The 22810-nt window shown below is 56.5% G+C and overlaps 4 protein-coding genes across 7 annotated transcripts in view; 2 read left to right on the forward strand and 2 right to left on the reverse strand.

Annotated features, from left to right (window-relative positions):
- Window positions 1-928: 928 nt before the first annotated feature.
- On the reverse strand, window positions 929-14286 carry CDCA5 (cell division cycle associated 5). Of its 3 annotated transcripts, XM_077759760.1 has the most exons (10): window positions 14099-14286; window positions 13790-13884; window positions 13646-13711; window positions 13531-13566; window positions 9378-9815; window positions 2892-3005; window positions 2575-2681; window positions 2277-2375; window positions 1255-1321; window positions 929-1135 (listed from the first exon to the last, which is right to left on the reverse strand). In XM_077759760.1, the coding sequence occupies exons 1-10, from the start codon at window positions 14142-14144 to the stop codon at window positions 998-1000; spliced, it is 1206 nt and encodes a 401-aa protein (XP_077615886.1). In that variant the 5' UTR covers window positions 14145-14286; the 3' UTR covers window positions 929-997. The 3 variants fall into 3 exon arrangements, with proteins under 3 accessions (XP_077615886.1, XP_077615887.1, XP_077615888.1); XM_077759761.1 differs by lacking the exons at window positions 929-1135; window positions 1255-1321; window positions 2277-2375 and adding an exon at window positions 2378-2419 and having other exon boundaries at window positions 14099-14283; XM_077759762.1 differs by lacking the exons at window positions 929-1135; window positions 1255-1321; window positions 2277-2375; window positions 2575-2681; window positions 2892-3005 and adding an exon at window positions 7566-9203 and having other exon boundaries at window positions 14099-14267.
- Window positions 14287-14357: 71 nt separating this feature from the next.
- Window positions 14358-17960, forward strand: ZFPL1 (zinc finger protein like 1). Its single transcript, XM_077759763.1, has 8 exons — window positions 14358-14513; window positions 14678-14787; window positions 15085-15196; window positions 16506-16699; window positions 16819-16891; window positions 16973-17119; window positions 17356-17479; window positions 17682-17960. Exons 2-8 carry the CDS (start codon window positions 14686-14688, stop codon window positions 17737-17739), a joined length of 810 nt encoding a protein of 269 aa, XP_077615889.1. The 5' UTR covers window positions 14358-14513; window positions 14678-14685; the 3' UTR covers window positions 17740-17960.
- A 331-nt stretch (window positions 17961-18291) lies between these two features.
- CATSPERH (catsper channel auxiliary subunit eta) lies at window positions 18292-19203 on the reverse strand. 2 transcript variants are annotated; one of them, XM_077759765.1, is made up of 3 exons: window positions 18822-19203; window positions 18649-18716; window positions 18292-18509 (listed from the first exon to the last, which is right to left on the reverse strand). In XM_077759765.1, the coding sequence occupies exons 1-3, from the start codon at window positions 18993-18995 to the stop codon at window positions 18305-18307; spliced, it is 447 nt and encodes a 148-aa protein (XP_077615891.1). In that variant the 5' UTR covers window positions 18996-19203; the 3' UTR covers window positions 18292-18304. The 2 variants fall into 2 exon arrangements, with proteins under 2 accessions (XP_077615891.1, XP_077615890.1); XM_077759764.1 differs by having other exon boundaries at window positions 18357-18509; window positions 18617-18716.
- Window positions 19204-22132: 2929 nt separating this feature from the next.
- The window catches only part of VPS51 (VPS51 subunit of GARP complex), a 16286-nt gene continuing 15608 nt past the window's right edge, over window positions 22133-22810 (forward strand). The window contains 1 exon segment of the mRNA XM_077759771.1: window positions 22133-22599. Within this exon segment, the coding sequence (XP_077615897.1) occupies window positions 22375-22599 (225 nt within the window). The 5' untranslated portion in view covers window positions 22133-22374.

Below are 22810 nucleotides of genomic sequence, written 5' to 3' on the forward strand. Positions count from 1 at the left end.
AAAAAAAAAAAAAAATTAAAAAAAACATTTAAGTGTATTTATTTTTGAGTGAGAGAGAGAGAGAGAGAGAGAACATGCAGGACGGGCAAAGAGAGGGAGAGAGAATCCCAAGCAGGGATTCTGCACTGTTAGTGCAGAGCCGACTGCTGGGCTCGATCCCAAGAATTTGAGCTGAAATCAACTGCCTGAGGCACTCTGGTGCCCCTCCTTGAGGAGTCTGAAAACCAAACCAAACTGAACCATGCTCCCTGTCGCAACCCAGGGCAGGAAGAGTCCCATCGGTATAGGGCAAGGGCTCTCAAGAGTGTCAGGTGTTGGGTGTTGGACCCCTGTAAAGCTCCCACTACCAGCCCCCCCACCCCTGCCCAGGACTTGACCTACAAAGACTTATCCAAGGTCACAAGGTGGGTAGTGGCTCTTCCAGCCACTAGTCTCCTTCTACCCTTTGGAGTTAGACCAGCTGCTTCCATCCTTGGGGGAAGGGGGATTCCCCTTCTAATCCCACCGCAGTGCTGATCACAGGGACATTGCCCTTAAGGCTGACACCAGACCTGGAACCTCTTCTGGGGTGGCGGGAGTTCAAGGCCAGAGAACCAAGGGTGGGGCGGGAGTCGCAGAGGGGCCCCGGGGACCAAGCTCATTTTGGAGCCGGTGACCTCCCGCTCTCCCTGATTCCCAGGGCCCACACACATGTGGGGAGTGGCTTTGCGGCTTCGGAGAAGTTTATTGCTGGGACCTGGAGAGGAGTTGCTGGCATGGTGTCCCCAGGAGGCGACCAGTCTCCAGCCTCGGGCCTGGCCAGGGCTGACCCCGGTGTCTGCGGGGAGAGGAGCCTCTTGGGAGCTGGGCTGCTAGGGACAGGGGAAGGCCTGCCTTTCCTCCCCATGTGCCACAGGGGGGCTGCTAGTGCACCGGCGACAGNCTGCCTCTTGGGAGCTGGGCTGCTACGGGACAGGGGAAGGCCTGCCTTTCCTCCCCATGTGCCACAGGGGGGCTGCTAGTGCACCGGCGACAGCGCCACCTCCTGGACGGCCTGGGCAGCCTCCTGGACGGCCTGGGCTCCCTCGTGGATGGCCTTGACCTCCTCCTGGAGGGTCTCTGCTTCCTCCGTCAGGCTCTTATAGGACAAGCTCGACTGGAACAGAGTTGCAGGGCCCAGAGGTGGGTACCGACCCCGGGCAGGGCTGGCTGAGGCCCCCTAGCTGGGCTGGGAGGCGTGGGGGGGGGAAGGGGGGCCCGGGCTGAGGGGCTCACCAGGCTTTGCAGCTTCTCCCCCAGGGCCAGGTTGTCTGCTCGGATAGTGCTCAGTGACTCCCTAAGTCTAGAATGGAAAGAGACGCCCTTCGGCCCCCAGGCTCTTGGCCTAAGCAATTTCCCCGCAGCCCCAGCACGGGTCTCCTGCATGAGCTGCGTGTGTGACCTGGAAAAGCCACCTGGGAACGAGTTTCCACCAAGAGTCCAGTCTTGTCCTGGCAAAGCCTTAGGCGGGAGGGAGCTGTTCTTCCCACGTGACTCACAGCAGGAGACCCGGAGGGAGATGAAGGTGCTTTTCCTCTTCTCTAGCAGGAGAGGGGGTGGCTGCTCTATCTCGTAGGCTGCCCATCCCTGCCTGTTGGGCTGCGGTGGTGACCGTGACAGAATTCTGCATGGTTCCAGGCCAGCAAGAGGGTCAGCCCGGGAAGGAGCCCTGCCTGAGTTCTCTGCGTGTGAATCAAGGTGCTGACCGCTGGTGTCTCTGCGACAGAAGCCCACGCACGTGCAGCCCGCAGGGAATGTGTCTCCCTGTCACAGCCCCAAACCTGTCTCCAGGCGGAAGTCAGACCCCAGCATCACCACGGAGGGCCGAGTAGCCATGGAATTACATAGACCCCAAGTCCCAGAGCCTGACGTCCAGAGAACAGAGCCCCAACCCCGCTGCTCTGAAGACCAAGCTGTTCCTTCAAGTTCTTGGACAGTTAAAGGTGGGGGTCCCTTGCAGGCAGCCTTGCTGACCAGGCATGTGGGCGCGCAATTGCCCGACGGAAAGGAGCTGTGGCCTCCTATACCTGTGGGGCAGGTCCCACTCACACAGGAGGACACAAGCTGAGGGGGTGGGGAAGGGACCCGCTGGCCAGTGGGAAGGTCATTCGGTGCAGAACGGTGAGAAGGCAAGGGAAGAGGGGAAGGAGGAGGGGCGGGTGAGCATGCAAACCCATGGCTGTCAAGCCCCAGGCCCTGACATCAGCGGGGGAAGCCCTGTCTCCCGACCCGCCCCCGACTGCCCGGGCCCAGCTCACCTCATGCAATCATTCTGCAAATGGCTGATCTCCTTTGAGGTCCGCCGGGGCCCCCAGTCTTCCCTGTCCAGGCATCGGTATTCTTGGAACTCCTCGTCCCTGGGGCGAGCGCACAGCGGGGGTTGGACCAGAGGGGCTAGAGGCTGGGGGAGGGTCAGGTGGGGGCAGCTCCAGGCCCAGGTCCTGTATGGGCCTCCTCTCTGCCCACCCCGGGGCCCAAGTGCTGGCCCAGTTCTGAATGTTAACCCAGAGAAGCACCCTCTGCCTCCCTCCCCTGCACACACTCACTCAGCCTTACTCTTCAGGGTCTTTGGACTCCGTGGGCTCCTCTGTGCTCAGGAGCGTAAACAGGAATGTGACGGAAGGTTCTGGCTGCAAGGCCAGCGTTTGCTCTGAAGAAGATGGCTTTGGCGAGAGAAGGTCCCATGGTGACGGAAGGGCAGAGGGCTGGCAGCCAGGGGCACTGGGTCCTCCCACACCGTATAGCAAGACAGCGGGGCTGGTGGCCGGCAGCCCTAAGTTCCTCTCAGGCAGGGGAAGAGTTTCTCCAGCTGCCTGCCACCCTTCCTCCCACCCCTGCTGTCTGCCTTGGGAGGCCCTGCTGCTTCCTGTCACCTCTAAGACTGGCTCCCCGGAGACCTGAGGGTCTTCTGGCTCTTGTTTCTCAACAGGCTGTGCCTCTGGCTTCGCCACGGGTTTAGAGCGGGCTCTTCGTTTGCCCCTGGGAAACTGAAGGAGACAGAAGCCTGGTTGGTGCGGCACGTCCACTGTCCTGCCGAGTTCCCCTTTCCAGCCTTGTCTGGTTTCCTTTCCTTTCTTTCTTTCTTTTTTTAAAAATTTATTTATTTTTGAGAGAGACAGAGCGGGAGTCGGGGAGGGGCGAAGAGAGAGGGAGACACAGAATCCGAAGCAGGCTCCAGGCTCTGAGGTGTCGCCGGCCCAGAGCCTGATGCGGGTCTCGAACCCACGAGCCGTGAGATCATGACCTGAGCCGAAGTCGGACGCTGAGCCACGCAGGCGCCCCCCTTGTCTGGTTTCCTTGAGGCAGCCTCCAGCCTGGACAGCCTCCACCGCCGGTCCTGTCCAGCAAACCAGAGCCCTCAGCGTTAGGATTACCACCTTTAGCGAATAAAGCACGAGGGTACCCGGTGTGATTTGAATCGCAGATGAAACCGAATACTTTTACAGGTAGAAGTATGGCCCATGCAATGTTTGGGAAATACTTATACTAAAAAACGATTCTTTCTTGTTTATCTGAAATTCAGATTTTACTAGGTGGCCCGTATTTTATCGGGCACCATGCTACATGCTGGTAATAGTTTATAAACCAAATGCCTGCAGATGCAAGGAGTAGGGTGTGAGGACGTGAGGGGCACACTGTGGAAAGGAATCCTAGAGAAGCTTGTGAAAAAGCAGAGAATCCCTCCCACTTTTGGCATAGAAAGCATCTATCAACAGACACGGAGAAACAAAGAGTGTGGCATTCAAGGCTGTCTGTCATGCACGCTCCTGTTTCTAACCCCCTGAATATGCCACTGTCCCTTAACGGGTCTCTGCTCAGAGCAGCCAGGAGCCTCACTTCCCAGCGCCAGCTTGGCCTGTCCCCACTGCCACACTCTTGCCCATGCTCTTCACCCCTGTCCTGTTCCCTCCCTGCTCTCAATGGGAGCTGGACCCACTCTTTCCTCGGACCTCCTTTGGGACCCCCTTGGACAAGTTCACATTCCTGAGCCTGAACATGCATCTGTCTCTACAAAGTGATGTTAGACGGCCCACCAAGCAGGCTTGAAATACAGCTTCTCCCCAAGTGACAGAAAGTCTTTAAATACATATATTTTTTTTAATGTTTTATTTGTTTTTTTTGAGAGAGAGAGAGAGAGAGAGACAGACAGCGTGAGCAGGGTAGGGTGAGAGAGAGGGAGACACAGAATCAGAAGCAGGCTCCAGGCTCTGAGCTAGCTGTCAGCACAGAGCCAGAGGCGGGGCTTGAACCCACGAACCACGAGATCGTGACCTGAGCCGAAGGCGGACGCTTAACTGACTGAGCCACCCAGGCGCCCCTAAATACATATTTTTTAAATGTTTATTTTTGAGAGAGAGAGCAAGAGGGAGAGGGAGAGCGAGAGCGAGAGCGAGCGATGGGGGGAGGGCAAAGAGAGGGAGACAGAGGATCTGCAGCAAGCTCTGCGCTGACAGCAGACAGCCCGATGCGGGGCTTGAACTCACAGGCCGTAAGATCTTGATCTGAGCCCAAGTAGGATGCTTAACTGACTGAGCCACCCAGGCGCCCCCACCCCTCCCCAGACAACAGGAAGTCTTCAGTCAATAGATGGAATCATTGCTGTTTTTTCACGTTCAGACTTTTCAGAAGCTTGCACATCTGCTGGCCTGGTGATGGAGGACAATCCAATTAGGAGGCGAATAGTGACCTCCCACGTGTCCTTCACATGGAGCTCCATCCGGGGCTTTTGACAGGCCCATGGGTTGCGGCAGGCATCCCATGTGGAGTGCTTTCTGCAGGACATTGCACTTTTCCAGTGGCCTAAATGATTCTAATTCCTGTCCGCATGATGTAAACGGAATCTTCGCGGCGGCCGATACCCTGCAGGGGCCCCGGGACTCCCTGAGCTCCGAGGTAACACCAGTTCTCCCAAGCGGGCAGCTCTGCCCCTGGGTTCGATTTGTCCCAGGGAGAAGCTGGCAGCGGGTGACAAGACCAGACCTACAAGACTAGACAGGACCTTTGTCCCTGGTGAGGTTGCTTTGGTAACTGGGCTTAAAGACACGACTCTAATGGAAATAAATAAAAAAGAGTTTACACACAGTGGCCGACTTACGCCAAGAAGAAAACCTGGGAGCAGCCTCAAGGGCCCAGACATTAGAAAAGATTCAGTAACCAGTGGCATGAACATGACAGAACACGGCTCACTCTGCAGCCGATGGTCCCCAGTAAATGCTGGTTGACCAACTGCTGTCTGTGGGACAGGCCTCGGCAGGGTCCTGAGAATACACAGACAGGTGATCGTGACCCGGTTCTGCCCAGGAGAAGCCCCCAGGGCTGGGGGGAGGTCCCAGGTTCCCAGGCGACCACAGCACAGGGAGATGTGCCGTAACAGAGCCTGCAGACAGCCCGAGCCACGGAACAAGGGAGCCGCGCGTTTGGCCCAGAGCTCAAGGTAGACTCTGCCGTGGATATGACGCTGGATTGTCCACAGGGAATGGGGTATCTTGGCACGAGGAGAGCAATCCAAAAGAGGGAGCAGCTTGGGCAGGCCAGTGCCGAAGGGCACTCCCCCGGGACATAGCGTGAGCCACCTGGGCTGTGGCCCCCAGGTGACAAGGAGGCATGGAGACCTTTGTGTGTTTCTGTGTGGGTTGTCTGGGCCTCAGCTGGGAGGGTGGGTGGGGTGAGAAGACCCTGGGGGGTGGGAAGCCGAGGGCCTCGGGAGGGGAGGGAGGCAAGCGCGACCGATCCGCGTGTCAAGCGTCTACACTGTGTGGATACCGGGGAATACGTGCAGGAGATGCGGTTACACCACGAAAGGAAGCCTCATGATGCTCTGTACGAATGAGTTATCTCTTAATCTCTTCGAGATCCTGCTTTCCATTCGTTTGGGTGTTACACTCAGAAGTGGAGTTGTATGAAGGGCTTGAAGCAAGGGAGAAACGGGTTGTCTTCTAGGAAAGTGAGTCTGGTCCGAGTGTGGAGTTTGGAGGTGAGAGAGTAAAAGGAACCAGACCTGCTAGGAGGCCAGCGCTGCCCACGGCCATGGGGCAGAGGTAGGCGGAGGTTGGGGCTGATGAATGGGGTGGGGGCGAGCACAGGGCTGCAGAGGACCCCCAGGCTCCTGGCAGCATCAGCTGGGGTGATGCTGATGGCCTGGGGAGCCCGGGAAGAGGCGAGCTGATGGGTGAGCCGTTTGAGGCTGACTTTGGAGTTGAGGTCCAGCTCTGGAAGACAATTCTAGATTCTGATCTGGGGCTCGGGAGGGAGGTATGGGATGCAGATAAAGGCTGGCAACGCTTGAACACATGCTGGCCCACAGAGCGTGTCGTCTGGGGAAGCAAGTGGGTTGGAGAGAAGGCCCAGGACTGAACCGGGGGTCCTGGTATTTCCAGGGAAGTCAAGAAAGAGGGGCCGGCAGTACCAAAGCCCCGGGAAGGGGGTTCTCGGCCAGGCTGAGCGTGGCAGAGACCTGAGTCTGTAGCATTGGTTGGGGGAGGAGGGAGTCACTGGTTATCTCCATAGTCAATGGGGGGGATGACTTCTGTAGTCAATGGGACAGAGGCAGAGAGCAACTTTTTTTAAAAAATGTTTATTTTGAGACAGCATGCANGGGGCAGAGGATCTGAAGCGGGCTCTGCAGTGACAGCAGAGAGCCCGACGCAGGGCTTGAACTCATAAACAGATCATGACCTGAGCTGAAGTTGGGAAGGTTAACCAAGCCACCCAGGTGCCCCCAGAGAGCAACTTTTGAGCATTTTTTCAAAGAGCTGAACCCTAAAAGGAGGCATAGCTGAAACAGGTGACGGCCAAGACTTTTTGGTGGATGTTTTTGACGTAACAAACAGAAGACTGACTGTTCAGGACTGGAGGAAAAGGCCTCAGAGATGAGCGAATTGAATCAAAAGCCAACGTGGCAAGTTGGCCTCGAAAAGAGGGGACCGCTCTCCTCGAGGACGGGGGGTGGGGGGAGTAGGAGGTGGGGAGGATGTGGGGAGAACTTAGGATTTAAAGACCTCAACTTGTTTCAAGGACTAGGAGGCAAGGACAAGTGTCAGGAGGAGCCAGAAGGGACATTAGTTTGTGCCACTGCCATTGAGTTGTACACGTGTCCCTGGGCGTCCTTGAGCCGAGTGGGCAAACCGAATCTGTCTTTGACTAGCCCCCCAGGAAGGTCTGCGCCGGTGGTCGACGGGGGGCTGGGCTGGGGTGAGGAGCTGGTTGCTTCACAGGAGCCTCAGGGGGAACAAAGGCCGGACCCTGGACCCTGTGAGGAGCGGGTCCCCAGGCGCCAGGCGGTCCCACCTCTTTCCTCCTGGGCCTGGAGGGGCTGGGGCTCCCCAGAGGCCTCCTTTCCAGGCAGTCCCGCCTTGAAGGAACAGGTGTCACTGGCCGGAAAAAAACAAACGTTGAGAGCAGAGCAGTGATCACGGGGCTCCCAGGGGCCAGGCTGGCAATCCCCTGCGCCACGGGACAATCCCGGTGACACAGGCCAAAGTCTCGGCTTCTTGGACCTCCCACCCTCGCCTCTACCTCTATAAAACAGCAGTCTACAGATAAACAGAAACTTTGTAATCAAAAACATTTTATTAAAACAACAACACGGTTTCTCCTTAAACGCCAGTCTCAGTTTTTCAGGGACAGAGAGAATTTGCAGTGACAACATTAACACGGCACCCAGCCACCCCCAACTCCACGGGACTGAGGCACTTGCTGGGCGCTCCGCCCGCCGGCCAGCGAGGACAAGTCTTCAGCCCTCCGGCTCTGGGGCTCCGGGCCCATCGCAGCAAGGGGCTCGCGGGCAGGGTCTGACAAAGCATGAAGTGTTGAGCAGGGAGCCTGCGGTCCCTGGGCCTTTCAAGGGCTCTCGCTGGCTGCCCACCGGGCTCACCAAGCATCCTAACCCAGCACGTCGCACCTCTGCTACCCACTAGCCGTGCCCACTCCCCTCTACCTCCAGGGCCCTGCAAATGTCAGAAGACACACCGGCCTGGGGTACGGCGGGAACCGTGGGGGGGCGGCCTCCGTGAGCCGCACGTGACCAGCACGGACAAAGGAGAAGCGGGGGAGCAGGGCTCCCCAGAAAGGTGACAGCGCACCCACGCCCGCACTCACTCGCTCCCAGCGGCAGACGCTAAGGAAACTAAAAGTGAAAACTGCCTCCGACCCCTGTCCTTTCCTGACAGATGAAAAGGCGTCTCCTAGAACTTTATAGGTGTGGCTGCAAAACGCTAGTGGGACTAGGATTCGGATCATTTGACCCCGTTTTCCCTCTACAGTGGTGTAGACTCTGCACTTTATTTTGGGTGAGTAAGTAACCAGAGGGGCACCTCCCACCACAGCCCCTTTCCCGGCCCCGTGCAGAGGCCCGGGCCTCCGGTCCCGCGGCACCCGCCGGCCACACCGCGAAATGCACCCTCCTTGCCCCCAGCAGCCTGGCATTTAACCGAACATCTCGGCGGCAGAGCGGAGCTACGGGACAGCTTTTCCCGGGAAAGGCTCACGGTCTCAGACCCAACTGAGGCTTCCCTCCCTCCTTTACGAGGTAAAACTACAGTGTCCGGCTTCGTCCTCACAGCTAGCGTTCCCTCTTGGACCATCTACAGAACCTGAGAGGCAGCCCAAGCCTCTTGACGCAGACGGGCTCGTGGCGGGGAACCAAGCCCCCAGGAGAAGACAACGCAGGGGGCGGGGGGCGCCTGAGGCCGCCGTGGGCCTCTGTACGGGTCTCCGCTGGAGCTGATGCAGAGCGGCCCCATCCCCGACGGGGGCCCGGGCCCTCTCTCACCTGCAGCCCCAGCCCTTTCCTCTCCCCCAGCTGGGCCAGTCATCCCTCCTCCCTGGTCCGAGGCCCACCCAGAAACTGGCTGGGCTCCCCTGGGAGGGAGGGAGGGGGAAGCTGGTGGGTCAGATTAGACGTAGGGCAGCAGTGCATGGCCAGGCCAGGGGAGCCCCGTTTCCTGAGATGGCTGCCGCCCCGCACAAGCTTTCAGAGGACAGGCCTCCAGTGGCTACGGCTCAGGCACAGGGAACAAGGCCGGGGGAGGGGACCCCAAGTGTCTTCTCCACAGGGGGGGAGGAGCTATGTACAAGGGAGGGGAGAATACGGCCCCCACGACATCTCATTCAACCAGGAGATCAAACTGCTCAGCAGCTTCGAACTCAGCATTCATGGCTGCAGCCCATTCATCCAGCTCTGATTTCTAGGGGAAGAAAAATGGGGGGGAGGGGCAGGTGAGCGAGGAAAGGGGTGTGTGTTGGCCAGAGCATTTCTACCTGTGCCCTGCAGGTGCTGAGCCCCGGGCCAGCCTGAGCCCCCATGTGTCTCCCAGCATGGCTGGTGTGACCGCAGAGGAAGAGCCCCGCCCCTCACTCACCAGGATCTCTGGCACCTTCTTCTTCTTTCGCTTCTCCTTCATGGTGGGTGGGGAGATTCCAGGGAGAGTGGTATCTGGGGCCCAGGGCTTCACAGGGACCCTGGGGACTTCAGTGAACTTTGAACACTGCACCGGTGAGACTCTGGCCAAGTCTTCCGACCCCAGCAGGCCCTCAAAGCCAAAGCAAGACCGGCGGCCCGGGGTGGAGGTGGAGGCGGAGCCGAGGGTCTCCAGCCGGCTGTAGGATCGCCTGACTTTCTTTGACATTTCCAAGTCTCTGGCGTCCAGGTCTCCTTCCCTGGAGTCGGACTCGACGCTCAGGGGGCACAGCACAGGAGTGGGGGTGGGCGTGACGGGGACGCTGCTTGTCTTGAAGAGCTCCTCCCTAGCAGGCTCCTTGCTAGGAGGCTTGTTTTCCTTCTCCAAGAAAAAAGCAATCTGTACCGGGACAGAAGGGAGAACAACTCCTGTCACTTGGCTATTATTACTTACTTCCAGAAAGGTCTGAGGAGACTCAAGAGTGGAAAGACGCACAAGATGCTCGTAAAAGGAAGAGAAAAGACAGGACAGGCAACAAATGAGACCCTGAGACAAATTGGGGAAGGGGAAGAAAAGAACAATCGATCATCACTTCGGAGTCCGCATCTGTTGACATGAGAGGCCTCCTCACCACTTGGCTCTGTCTCCAAACACGGACCAGAATCTAGCCACCTCTACCGATGCAAGCGTCCATCACAGGTCGTCCGGCCCAGAGCCACAACCTCTTGACCACTCTTCCTGCTACTGCCTGTGCCCTCTCAGGTCCATATATCACAGAGCTGGCAATAGTTTTGTGAAATGTGCGTCCGGTCAGTAAGTACTTAGCGGTCACCTGCCCAGTTCCAGATACCGTCCTAGGCCCTGGTCTCCATGGAGCTTCCGTTCTCGTGCGGGGAATCGTGGAGCATGTGACAGGCACTAAGCACTTTGAAGGTCAATACGGGCCTTACTGAGGGGACGTGTGAGCTAGGACTTGAAGGAAGAGAGGGATGAGTCACCTGGAGGAAAAGAGTTCTAGGCAGAGGGAACAGAAGATGCAGAAGTGCCGAGGGGAAGGTGTGTCAGGAAAGGGAAAGGAAGGAGGCCAGTGTGGCTGAAGCGAGAGGAAGTGAGGGGAGGAGCTGAAGATGGGGTTCGAGAGGTAACGGGGGGCACTGTAGGGCCTTCTGTAGGACAGTGTAAGGGGAGGCTGTAGAAACCCTTGCTCTGAGACCTAGGGAGCCACGCCAAGGTTGTGAACGCGAAAAGGCTTAATCTGGTATGTGTGTTAAGAGGTTCACACTTCGGGGCACCTGGGTGGCTCAGTCGGTTGAGCGCCGGACTTTGGCTCAGGTCACGATCTTACGGTTCGTGAGTTCTACCCCCGCATCGGGCTCCGCCCTGGCAGTGTGGACCCTGCTTAGAATTCTCTCCCTCTGCCCCTCCTTTGTTTCAAAATAAATAAATACACTTAAAAAAATTAAGAGGGGAAAAAAAAGGTTCACAATGTTGGCTGCATAAAAATTCCACTCTGAGCTCAAACGCTGCTTCCTCAGAGCAGCCATTTCTTACCACAGAATAGAGACCAGCGCCTTCCACCACTATGTCCTTCTGCCACAGGGACCTAAGTCATACGGCAGCCATCGCACTGATTTTGGCTTGTTCACTGGACAGCCATCACCCCAACTAGAACATGAGGTCCTTGAGAGCAGGGATCTCCATTTGTGTGGGTGACCCTGCCTACGTCCAACACCTTCAGCACAGCATTGCATGCAGCAGGCATTCCATAAATGCTCACTGAATGAATGCACACAAAACTCGGCACTGAGTTTTCTGGCAGCCAGCACAAGGTAGGAAAACAGGACAAATTCAGTCGCTCCTGTGGTCTGATAGAAGTATGCTGGTTAGCAAGAGAGACGCTTCCTGGCTGCCAGCACTGGAAATCTGCCCCCGGAGGCTTAGTGAAAGGGAAGCTAAATAAGGGCACTTGGGAGGTTCAATCGGTTAAGCATCCAACTCTTTTTTAAATTTTATTTAATGCTTATTATTTTTGAGAGAAAGAGACAGAGACAGAATGTGAGTGTGGGATGGGCAGAGAGGGAGGGAGACACAGAACCCAAAGCAGGCTTCCAGGCTCCGAGCTGTCAGCACAGAGCCCGAGGCCAGGCTCAAACACAAAAACCATGAGATCACAACCTGAGCCGAAGGTAGAGGCTCAACCGATGGAGCCACCCAGGCATCCCGCATCCGGCTCTTGATTTTGACTCCGGTCATGATCTCATGGTTGGTGAGATTGAGCCCTGCTTTGGGTTCTGCTCTGTCAGCACAGAGCATGCTTGAGATTCTCTCTCGCCTTCTCCCCAGCTTGTGCTATCTCTCAAAATAAATAAACTTAAAAAAAAAAAGGGGGGAATACTGAACAAAATGGGGGGTCACCCTGGACTCCTTCCTCCTCATCCCCTACACCCAAGCAGTCATCCAAGACCTTGAAGCTTTTTTGGTCAGTATGTCATCAATCTATCATTCAATCAACCAGAATGAGGGATCACCATGGGGAGGCCGAAGTTCCCGCCCTCAAGACCACACATGGATATTCTCAGAGATCTGTAAGGCCTAAGGAGACTACAAAGAGAAATACGACAGCGACAGTGTGCAAGTGGTCAGGGAAGGCTTCTGGGAGTTGTCCTTTAAGCCGAGTCCTGTGTGAAGGGATGGTCACGTGGTGAGCCCAGGGGCCGAGCATCGCTTTGCCCCTGCCCTTCCTTCAGGCCCCCACTGTGTCACTTCAGGATTCCTGGAAGGTTTTCCTGCTTGGCCTCCGGAGCCCCGGCAGGCTTTTTCCAACCCGGTCGCCACCCAGACCCAAGAGGGATTTTTCTGAAGCACGCAAGCCTGTCCCGGTGACTACCGACTCCCCAGAGGCTCCTACAGTGCCAAGGATGGAGCCCAAGCTCCCGAGTGTGGCCTTCCTGCTTCATCAGGAAGTGCTCCAGCTTAGCACGCTCCATCCCCTAACACGATCTGAACAAGCTTCTGCTCTCCGCACTGGGGGATTTTGTAAACTCGGGGTCTCTGCAAACACAGCTCCCTGCGCCCAAACACTACTGTCTTTAAAGACCTCGTTGAAATGTTTCCTCTTCTGTGAAACAGTCGCAGGCCAGGCAGTCTGGGTTAGGTGCCTTCCTGACCTCTAGTGCCTTCCTTACTGCAGTTCTTAGCATGCTAGGCCATTCGCTTGTTCTTCCGTCTTTCTCCCCACTTGACTGTGAGCTCCATGTGCTCCTAAAAGGCAGCTAGCCTTTCCCATGTATTGTATCCTCAGGCCCAGGGTTTCTCTTAACGAAACACCCTTAGTAACTCCTGCTACACCAGGAAAACGCTGTATGCTCTTCTTACAACAACCAGTACTCCCAAACTGAGAAGACAAGAGTGGAAAGGAGGAGGAAGCATTAGAACACAGCTCAGCTCTTAAAGGAAAACAATACAGACGATCGGGACGCCAGAAGACCTCACTATATTAAGTCCCCGCGGAGTGAGCAAAACAGGGAATGCACGTAGGTGTCCAAAGGCAAACCGTTCTAAGGTACAGATGGTCTCCAACTTAATGACGGTCCAACTTAAAAATTTTCAACTTACTACGGTGCAAAACTGATAGACGTTCAGCAGAGATCACGTTTCAAATTTTGATTGTTTCCCAGGCTAGCGATATGTGGCAACAAACGTCCTCTCTCCTCATGCTGGCAGCCACACTACCGTGTGGGTAAACAACGGATAAAACTTACCACCATTCCATTGTTCGCTTTCTGAACGGTATTCAAGAAATTAAATGGTATCTGACTCTTTGTTATAAACAGCCTTTGTGTTAGATGGTTTACCCAACGGTGTGCTGACTTAAGTGTTCTGAGAACATTTAAGGCAAACTATGCTAAACTATGACGTTCAACGGATTAGGTGTATCCGATGCATAAAAATGCATTTTTCAACTTACGACAGGTTTATCAGGATGTAACCCTGTAATCCCAAGTGGAGGATCTGTACTTCAAAACAGGTACCTGGGCAGATGTGAGCAGCCAGCATGTCCTGCCCCACCTCTAGAGTGCCCCCTACTCAACTCAGCAGCTGAAAATATACTTACCCTTGGGCTCCTTCGAGGCGTGTTCACAGGTGGGATCTGTGGAGACAGTGATAACTGATCACAGGTCCACCCCCAATTTTGGCTCCCAACCCAAGGGCTCTCTGTTGGCCCTCACCTTGACAGTGTGGGCTACGATCTTCTTCAAGACGATGGGCTTTCTGACTGGAGCCGCATGGGATGCCTGGAAAAGAGGAGTGAACATGAACTACACACTAGTCCACCGGCGTCCGGGGCAGAAACTGAGGACTCCCGGGCTCACCTTGGGCCAGATTTCAGGGAGGGTGCTCGGGAGATCAGGGCCTGATTTCCGCTGGGACCTCCGCAGAGGCTGAGTAGGAGATGGGGTCCTGGGCCCTGCGCAGAGAAAAAGGTTAGGAGGTAGGGGAGGGCTCTAAGGCTCAGAGGCTAGAGAACAGGTTCAAGAGAGAGCGAGAGAAAGTGCCCAAACAAGCCCTTTGGGGCTCCTTCCGGGGAATGAGCCTCCTGCAGCGGCGGAGGGAGGGCCTTCTTCACGGGGCTCCGTTCCTCAAACGGCTCGGCCCCGGACTCCCGTGCGCCTTCCGCTCACCGGAGCGTTGGGCGGCCCCTCCGGACCGCGTTCGCCTCTCGGACATATTCGCCTCGGTCTCGATCTCCGTCACTGCCTCCGCCGCCGGGGCTCGCGCCAACCCGGAGGGTCGACGGACACAGCAACGTTCGAATTACCCGCCCGGCTGAGAGGAAGCGGAAGTGACGCAAGGCGGGAGGGCCGCCGTGCTCTGTGTTCACCTCTCCGTCCGCCTTCCCATCCGGCGTCAGCAGGGGCGGGGCCAGTGGCACGCTGGCGTCATCGGAGCGCGCCGCACCCGGAAGAGACGTGGCAGCGGAGGGATAATCGGAGCGGCCCTGGGTAGAGAGAGCAGAGCTCGGCTGAGCGCGGGGTCTGTCCTTTCGCGCCTCGGACCAGCGCTCGCGCCCGTCGGGACCCGTGTGGCGGTCGTTCGGTAACACGAAGCGTAGGGGGGGAAATCTGTGTTGAGGGTAGGGGCGGGGCCTGGAGGGGGTGGGGCCGAGGCGGAGCNGGAGTTGAAAGTGGAAACCGTCTGGGCTTTGTGAGTTCGTAGTGGCGGACACCAGAACTCTCAGTTAACTCAGACTCCTTCCTCAGGGTCGAATATGGGACTTTGCAAGTGCCCCAAGAGGAAGGTGACCAATTTGTTCTGTTTCGAACACCGGGTCAACGTCTGCGAGCATTGCCTGGTAGCCAATCACGCCAAGGTGCGTACTTCAGGGGAGGGGCAGAGCAGGGTACTGGGTGGACCGGTAGTATTGGTTTTCTCGAAATCCCTGAAGGGCCTGGGCCAGAATGGAAGCTTCAGGAGGGCAGGACCTTGGTTTAGTTTGTTCTGGGCTCTGTCCCCAGCCCTTAAGACAGACTCCAGCCCCCTGTGTGGTCAATACATGTTTATTGGTTGAACAAAAGAAAGAATGATTCTTCTTTGTGATGAGAGACAAAGGAACAGCTGGGCCTTGAGGAGATGGGCCTCTCGTTGTGACCTCTCTCTCCCTCTGCAGTGCATCGTCCAGTCCTATCTGCAGTGGCTCCAAGATAGCGACTACAATCCAAACTGCTGCCTGTGCAACACGCCGTTGGCCAACCGGGAGACGACCCGCCTCGTCTGTTATGGTGAGGCCTGGGCACCTTGGGAGGGATCAGGACAGGCCCAGCTTCCTGACCAGTCTCCAGGGCCTCTCTAAGTAGCAGGGCAATGCAGTGCAAGCTCTGGAGGCTGGAGCCCCAAATTCTAGCCTTGCTATGTTATTTACCTGCTTTGTGAGCTCAGAGAAGTCATTTCCCTTTCTAGGCCTCAGTGTTTTTCCCTAAACATTAAAGCTCTTTGGTTTTTTTTGTTTTTGGTTTTTGGTTTTTTAAAGTTTACCTATTCTGAGAGAGAGAGTGTGAGAAAGGCTCTAACTCGCAACCCCATGAGATCATGATTTGAGCCAAGGTCAAGACCAGACGCTTAACCGACTGAGCCACCCATGTGTCCCTGAAGCTTTTGTTTCTTACCTGCCTGTTTTGAGGATTGAGGGAGAGTCCGTCAGACTTGTGGTTCTCATCATGATGTGAGCAGCAGCTGACTGGACCAACGGTGAGCTGAAGGCAGAGAGGAAGGGAGTTTCCCACAGTAAATTCAGTGAAAAGGAGTCAGCAGTCACATGCGTCCTGACCTTGATCTGACTGTGGTGTAAGAGTCTTAGCTCCACTTTTTGAAGGAGCTAGTACAGAAGAGTTCCATGCGTGTATTTGTCAGTGTGTCTGTGTGTATCTATATACGCGAATTTAACGTGGGTTATGTTTTTATGTGTGTTAATGGATTCCTTAGTACTTGTGGGGGAGTAACATCGTATGAACATGTGAACACAGGTGTGTTGTGGGCTTGCAAGAGAACGTGCGGGTGACAGTGCTTGAGTTTTAGCAAACGTGAACGCGGAGACATGTTCGTGTGGGAGTTTGCACGCCCGCAAGTATAGATACAGGGGACGGCACTCGTGTTTGACTGTATGGGTACATGCACATGTACATTTGTGTCCATGGGTGTGGACACTCATACGCGTGCCTGTGTGTGTATTGGGAACTTTTTTGGAAACTGCTCTTGATTAGCTGTCAGCCCGAGGATCTTGTAACAAGTGCAAGTTCAGAGAGGACTCACTTTAAGGGTCGCTGGCATCTTCTTGCTACCCTAGTGGGCTTCTCCCTCCCAGTGGGCTGGGGATCTTGGTAGCATCTACCTTGACGCAGTCAGTGGTGACTAAGAAGGCTCAAGTCTTAGGGACCACTGATGATATGGATGTGAGTGAGGGTGGGAAGAAGGCTACAGGCTTACGTGTATGGGAGCAGGCGTCCGTGTAGAAGGCTGGGGGCTGTTGCTGGGCCGGGAGTCCTAAGTGTCCTCTTCCTCATGCCTCTCCTCCCCTATTTCACGGGCCCTAAGACCTCTTTCACTGGGCCTGCCTCAATGAACGTGCCGCCCAGCTACCCCGAAACACAGCGCCTGCTGGTTACCAGTGCCCCAGCTGCAGTGCTCCAATCTTCCCCCCAACCAACCTGGCTGGCCCTGTGGCTTCTGCACTGAGAGAGAAGCTGGCCACAGTCAACTGGGCCCGGGCAGGACTGGGCCTTCCTCTGGTGAGAATCTGTCTGTCTGTCTGTCTGTCTGTCTGACCGTCTGCCCTGGGTGCCACCTGGGCCAGACGGGTGGGGCATCAGGCCGGCCGATGACACATGTTACACGTTCCTTCCTCCAGATTGATGAAGTGGTGAGCCCGGAACCCGAGCCCGTCAATACCTCTGACTTCTCTGACTGGTCTAGTTTTAACGGTAAGCCGCGGCACTGCCATTGGGGGGGAACCCTTGCCTCCCCGCCTCCCCGCCCTGCCGACAGCTCTCTTCTTGCCATAGCCAGTGGTGCCCCTGAGCGAGAGGAGCTGACCAGCGCTTCTGCCGCCCCAGCCTTCTACAGCCAAGCCCCCCGGCCCCCAGCCTCCCCGGGCCGGCCCGAGCAGCACACGGTGATCCACATGGGCAGCACTGAGCCCTTGACTCATGGTGAGCTGGGGCATTACCTGGCCTAGAGGAGGCTAGAAAAGGAGGGGGTGGCCTCCCAAGCTGCTCAGGGCTCCAGAGTCCTGGCCGGTGGGCCCCTCCCCGCCTCACTCTTACAGAGGTAATTCTGAGATGTCCTGTTAGGCTGAGAGGGCAAGGACCTCCTCCCCTCCCCGCTCCCGCCCTGCTCCAGGCCAGTTTCTCTGAGCCTGCGGGGACCGGTGGCTCTGCCCCTGCAGCCTCAGCCCCGAGGAAGGTGTACGACACGCGGGATGACGAGCGCTCGCCAGGCCTCCACGGCGATTGCGATGATGACAAGTACCGTCGCCGGCCTGCCCTGGGCTGGCTGGCCCAGCTGCTCAGGTACACAGGGGCAGGTGAGGCAGGGTGGCGGGAGGCGGGAGGGGAGGAAGTGAGAGCCAGAGGCCCTGGGCATGATGGTTTCGCAACAGAAGGGGCCTGCTCTGGGTCACGACACCCGGTGTCGGGCTGTGTGGAGAGGCCGCGGCTGGCCAGTAGAAGTCTTGGGCCTGCTCTGCTCAAGGGCTGTTTCCTCGCCCGCTAGGGATCTGGGGCTCGAGCTTGGGCTCTTTGAGGCCCCTTCCTGCTCTGACACCACCTGATACGGTCCAGTTTCCAGAACCGGTTGTTGCCCCCGCTGGTTTGAGCTGCACCTGTGTAATGGGCAGGTGCAGGGATGACCCTGCACACGTGAGGAAACAAAGCTCAGGAGCGAACGGTGGCCCCCGGGGCCAGGAGCCAAGTGTCATGGCTGGGGTTCCTGTCTGGGCCGAGGGGCCGTCGGGGACCGGGCACCTGACCTGACTTTCCCCTCGTCCCCCCTCCCCCCCCCCCCCGGAGCCGGGCNTTCTGGGCTTCCTGGCTCTCCTCGCCCTCATGTCTCGCCTGGGCCGAGCCGCCGCTGACAGCGATCCCAACTTGGACCCGCTCATGAACCCTCACATCCGTGTGGGTCCCTCCTGAGCCCTTGCCCGGAGCTGGGCCAGCCTAGGACTTGGGGGCCTGAGGTGGGGAGGTCTGGGGGCTTTTTTTTTTTTTCTTTCCTCTGCTCCTCTCTCCTCTCCCTCAAGCTTGAGACACTAAGATCCCAGGCCCGGCCGGGTCCAGAAGAGTGGCTGCTGGCTGGGCCTGGGGCCCCTTGCAGTTCAGACATTTGGCTTGACCTGCTTACCCCGGGCCTCCAGCCTCCCACCCTCCTCCCCACCAAGGAGACGACAGGTGGAAATAAATGACAGACTTTATTAAAACCCCGAAGCCTCTTTTTCCTTCCCCCTTCTCAGCCCGGTCCTCAGGCCTCAGTGGTTCTCCTCCCGGTACTGGATGGCCAGAAACTCCAGGGACAGCCGGTTGAAGAACATGGCTCCATTGAGCACTGGGCAGAGGAGCAAGCCCCCGCATCAGCACTCCCTGCCCGCTCTCTGCCATGTCTCAGGGACCCAGAGCTCCCCCTCCCCGAGGCCGGTCCCCTCCCCCACTCACTCAGGACGACCAGGGCAAAGCACCGAAGAAACTTGTTTTCCGTCATCTCCGCGTAGAGTGACCCCATGGCGGCCCAGCAGATGCTGATCACCTGGGAGAACTGGAGCCCCCATCCAGTGGGAGAGTGGCCCCCAAGGCAACCACGGGGTTTCCGTCAGCCCCTGGGCCTCCCCCAACCAGCCCTTGAGCCCTGGCCCCAGGCTACCATCAGGACAACCGTGTAGTGGAAGCTCATGTGGTCATAGTGGTAGGTGACACAGAATTTGTGCACGTCGCTGGCGAAGACACTCAGGTGTATGAAGAAGAGCATCAGTGAGGCCACAGTGAGCACCATGCCTTCTGGGAAGAAGAGCACAGCCAGTCGGTCCCGCCAGCGCATCCTGGCGGCAGTGTAGACGCCAGTCAGCCAGTGGAACCTGAGCGAGCCAGCACTGCCCAGGAGAAGCAGCTGGCCCCCCTCAGGTTCTGAGAGTGCAGAGCCCAGAAGAGCGGTGGGATTCTAGAACCACGAGGACGTGAGGGGACAAGATTCTAGAATACAGGCGGCTTCCAGCCAATACAGGAGCAGTTCACGAGTGGCCAGGGGAGCTCCCAGTGAAGGGAGGTTGGAGGGTGAAAGGTACAGGCCAGCGGGAGCCTGTTGGCTTCCTCATGCTGAGGAAGAGACCGTGTCCCTTAGCACCTCGCCCGCACACTGCACTCCTCTACGTATCTTCTCACCGAGTCCCTTGACGGTTCCCCAGAGGAGGCAGCGCGGGTACATTGCTACAGAGCTGGGCTCGGAAAAGTGGAAGGACACGTTCCGTAGGTCCAGGGCAAGTCTCAGGCCGAGGAGAGACTAGGCCCCGGAAGTGTCGCCGAGGGCATTCCCAGGTGAGGAGGCCTGGGCTGAATTGCAGGCCCCAAGTATCTGCTCCATCCCCTAATGGGGCGGAGTGAAGGGAAGGGAAGAGGTGAGAGATTGCCCACAGCTGTTCTGGCACCGTCCCCCCTTGCCCTAGGCATGGCCCAGAGAAAACTGGTTTTTTCATCCTCTCCCCAGATGTTCTTCCGGGGCCTGATGCTGACCCGCTTTCTTCTCTCGCCACTTTCAAGCTCTCAGCACTTTCACACCCATCACCTCTAACCTTTCGTAGAGTCCCAGGTGAGACCCGTGGCATAAATCCCGCTCTATGCACAAGTTCGAGGTACAGAGAGGGCGTGCCGGCTCAAGTGCTCATGCCCCATGAGTGAAGGAGTCAGTACTGAGACTCAGTTTCAGTTCTGCATGAGGCTGTGAGTGGGCAGGGGCACCTCTAAGCAAGAAGTTTCTCCCGTACATGTAAAGTGAAGACTCCAGGACGCTCAACCACATAGTCCAGAAAAATGGGCAGAAGTGGTGTGGTGAGACATGCACACTCCCAGGAACTAAAAGAGAAGGAGAGCATGAACTTGGCCACCCCCGGGGCCTCCTTCCTGTCTCTTTGCCTCAGAAGTTAGGTTCAAGGTCCGGCCAAGACCCAAAGTCTGCCACATCCACACTTGCTGCCCAGTGTCCTTAATCACAACCATCCTTAAGGCCCCCATTCTGACACATTACAGGGGTGATACCCAATGCCCAGCCATTGGCTCACCTCTGAGACAACTGTTTGCATATCGGTTCTCAGGTGAATACACATGAGCTCTTATACATGAGGGTTTCTGGCTCAGTGCCATTTAAAACTTTTTTAAATGTTTATTTAGGGAGGCACAGAGAGAGCAGGGAAGAGATCTGAAGCAGGCTTTTCACTGACAGCAGCAAGCACAATGCGGGGCTTGAACTCATGAACCATGAGATCCTGACCTGGGCCAAAGCCAGACACTCAACTGATTGAGCCACCCAGGCATCCCTGGCTCGGTGCCATTTAGAAAAGTATCCAAGTAGTGTGTGAATATGTTCTTGTAAAAGATTTGCATGATGGGCACCTGGGTGACTCCCGTTGTTAAGTGACTTTGGGTCAGGTCATGATCTCATGGTTTGTGAGTTTGAGCCCCGCTTCCGGTAAGAACACAAGCCCCACTTCAGGTGGGACCTGCTTCCCTCTCTCCCTCTCTCTCTCTGCCCCTTGCTTACTTGCTCTCTCTCTCTCTCTCCCCCTCTCCCTCCCTCTCTCTCTCTCTCAAAAAAAAATTTGCATGATACACAAGCATACAGAAGAAAAGGCAACAACCTCCTGCCTCCTATGTACCTAATAGAGGTAACCCCCTTGATAGTTTGGTGAGTGGACATCTTTTGGGTCCCTTCTTTGTTTAAAAAAATTTTTTTAATGTGTATGTATTCTTGAGAGAGAGACACGACAGAGTGCGAGCAGGGGAGGGGCAGAGAGGGAAACAAAGAATTTGAAGCCGTCAGCACAGAACCCAACATGGAGCTCAAATTCACGAACTGCGAGATCCTGTTTAAACGCTTATCGATATTCAGCTTCCCAGGATGTATTAGCACCTTACTGAGGGAGACCCCTCACTGATGGGTTAATACATCTTGGTCACATGCTCATTGCAGATCTAGCATCAGGCTTCTATCATTTTGAAACTTATACTCTGACAATACATGAGGTGTGATTCTCTTCAATGTTTTTAAAATTATGCATGTATACGCACATGTACGCACATGAAGTTACATCCAGAGGGGACCCAAAAGGAGCACCTGCGTGGCTCAGTCAGTTAAGCGTCCAACTTTGGCTCAGTTAACGATCTTGCAGTTTGTGAGTTTGAGCCCCACATAGGACTCTCTGCTGTCCGCCTACCAGTGCAGAGCCCACTTCCGATCCTGTCCCCCTCTCTTGCCCCTCCCCTGCTTGTGCTCTCCCCCAAATAAATAAATATTAAAAAAAAAAAAAACTACAGACACTGGAATCTTTCACATAACTTCACTGTTTTCAAGTGTACAAATAATGATTTGATATTTGATCACAATTAGTGAGAACTTTTAAGATCGACTCTGATTATATGAATTTAAATAATTTTCACATATCAAATATCATTCTTAATTTTTTTAAAACCGTTTTTAATGAAAACATGAAACAACACTCTTAGCTCACCGGCCATATGAAAACACATGGTGGAATGCGTTTGGCTGGCAGGATCCCCGCCAAAGAATAAAAGAGGTGGTTTCCATTCCTACACTTCCCCTGCCCGCCCCTCCCCTGCCTGCGAGCCCACCACAGCCCATCATAAGTAATGTTTCAAGGACCACGACATAAAGTCGTCTTCTCCGTTAAAACTCATCGTATCTCAGTTTGAACTTCAAGCCATTACCTGTCCTCTTGTCCGGGCAGTTAATAGTCGCAACCCCGCTGTGAAGTCTGTGACCTAGTTTTAGGATAGGGGAAACTGAGCCGCCGCCCAGGCAAGGAGCCAGCGAGTGCCGGGATGTCAGGCACAAGCTCCCTGGTTCCGCGGCCGGGGTTCCGTCCACGGCCTCCAGGGGGCCCTTGCCCGCAAGGGTGCGGGGCTGGGAGCCAGGACCCGCCTTCCGTCTAGGAGGGAAGCAACCGGACCAGTTCCACCCAGTGCTTCCCTCCCTCCACCCGAGGAGCTGGGGGAGCCCAGGATTCTCCCGGAACCTCTTCGCTCAGGGAGGAAAGGTCCGGGGGAACTCTAGTCTCGAAGGACCCAGGGCTGCGGGGGGACGTTTCACCTGAAGGACTGCCTCGTTTCAACAAGAACTTTATGGCTCCCGGAAGTGCCTCCTCCCGGGCCCTTTCCCAGCCTCACGCCCGTGGGCTGCGGTTGGAGCGATGGCGGCGGCAGCCGCTGGGCCTGGCCCGGGGTCCGGACCCGGGGACTCTCCGGAGGGGCCCGACGCAGAGGCTCCGGAGCGCCGGCGGAAGGCGCACGGGATGCTAAAACTTTACTATGGCCTCTCGGAGGGGGAGGCGGCGGGGCGCCCCTCGGGGTCGGACCCCCTGGACCCGACGGATCTCAACGGGGCGCACTTCGACCCGGAAGTGTATCTGGACAAGGTGTGTGTACGTGTGGTGGGGGGAGCCAGGCTCCTGATGCCTTGCACCCCTAGATCGCGCCCGCGACTTTGTTGCGGGGTGAGGGAAGCCGGGGTTCATAAAAAGACGACACCCCTCGGGCAGGAAGCAGGGGACAGAGCTGGAGTCTAGGGGGGCACGGGCAGACCTGGACTGGCCTCAAGTGGTGGCGGAGTCCGTGATGTCCCGCGCC

The sequence above is a fragment of the Crocuta crocuta genome, unplaced genomic scaffold (genome assembly GCF_008692635.1).
Source record: "Crocuta crocuta isolate KB4526 unplaced genomic scaffold, BGI_CrCroc_1.0 scaffold53, whole genome shotgun sequence".
In the NCBI taxonomy this organism is placed as follows: Eukaryota; Metazoa; Chordata; class Mammalia; order Carnivora; family Hyaenidae; genus Crocuta; species Crocuta crocuta.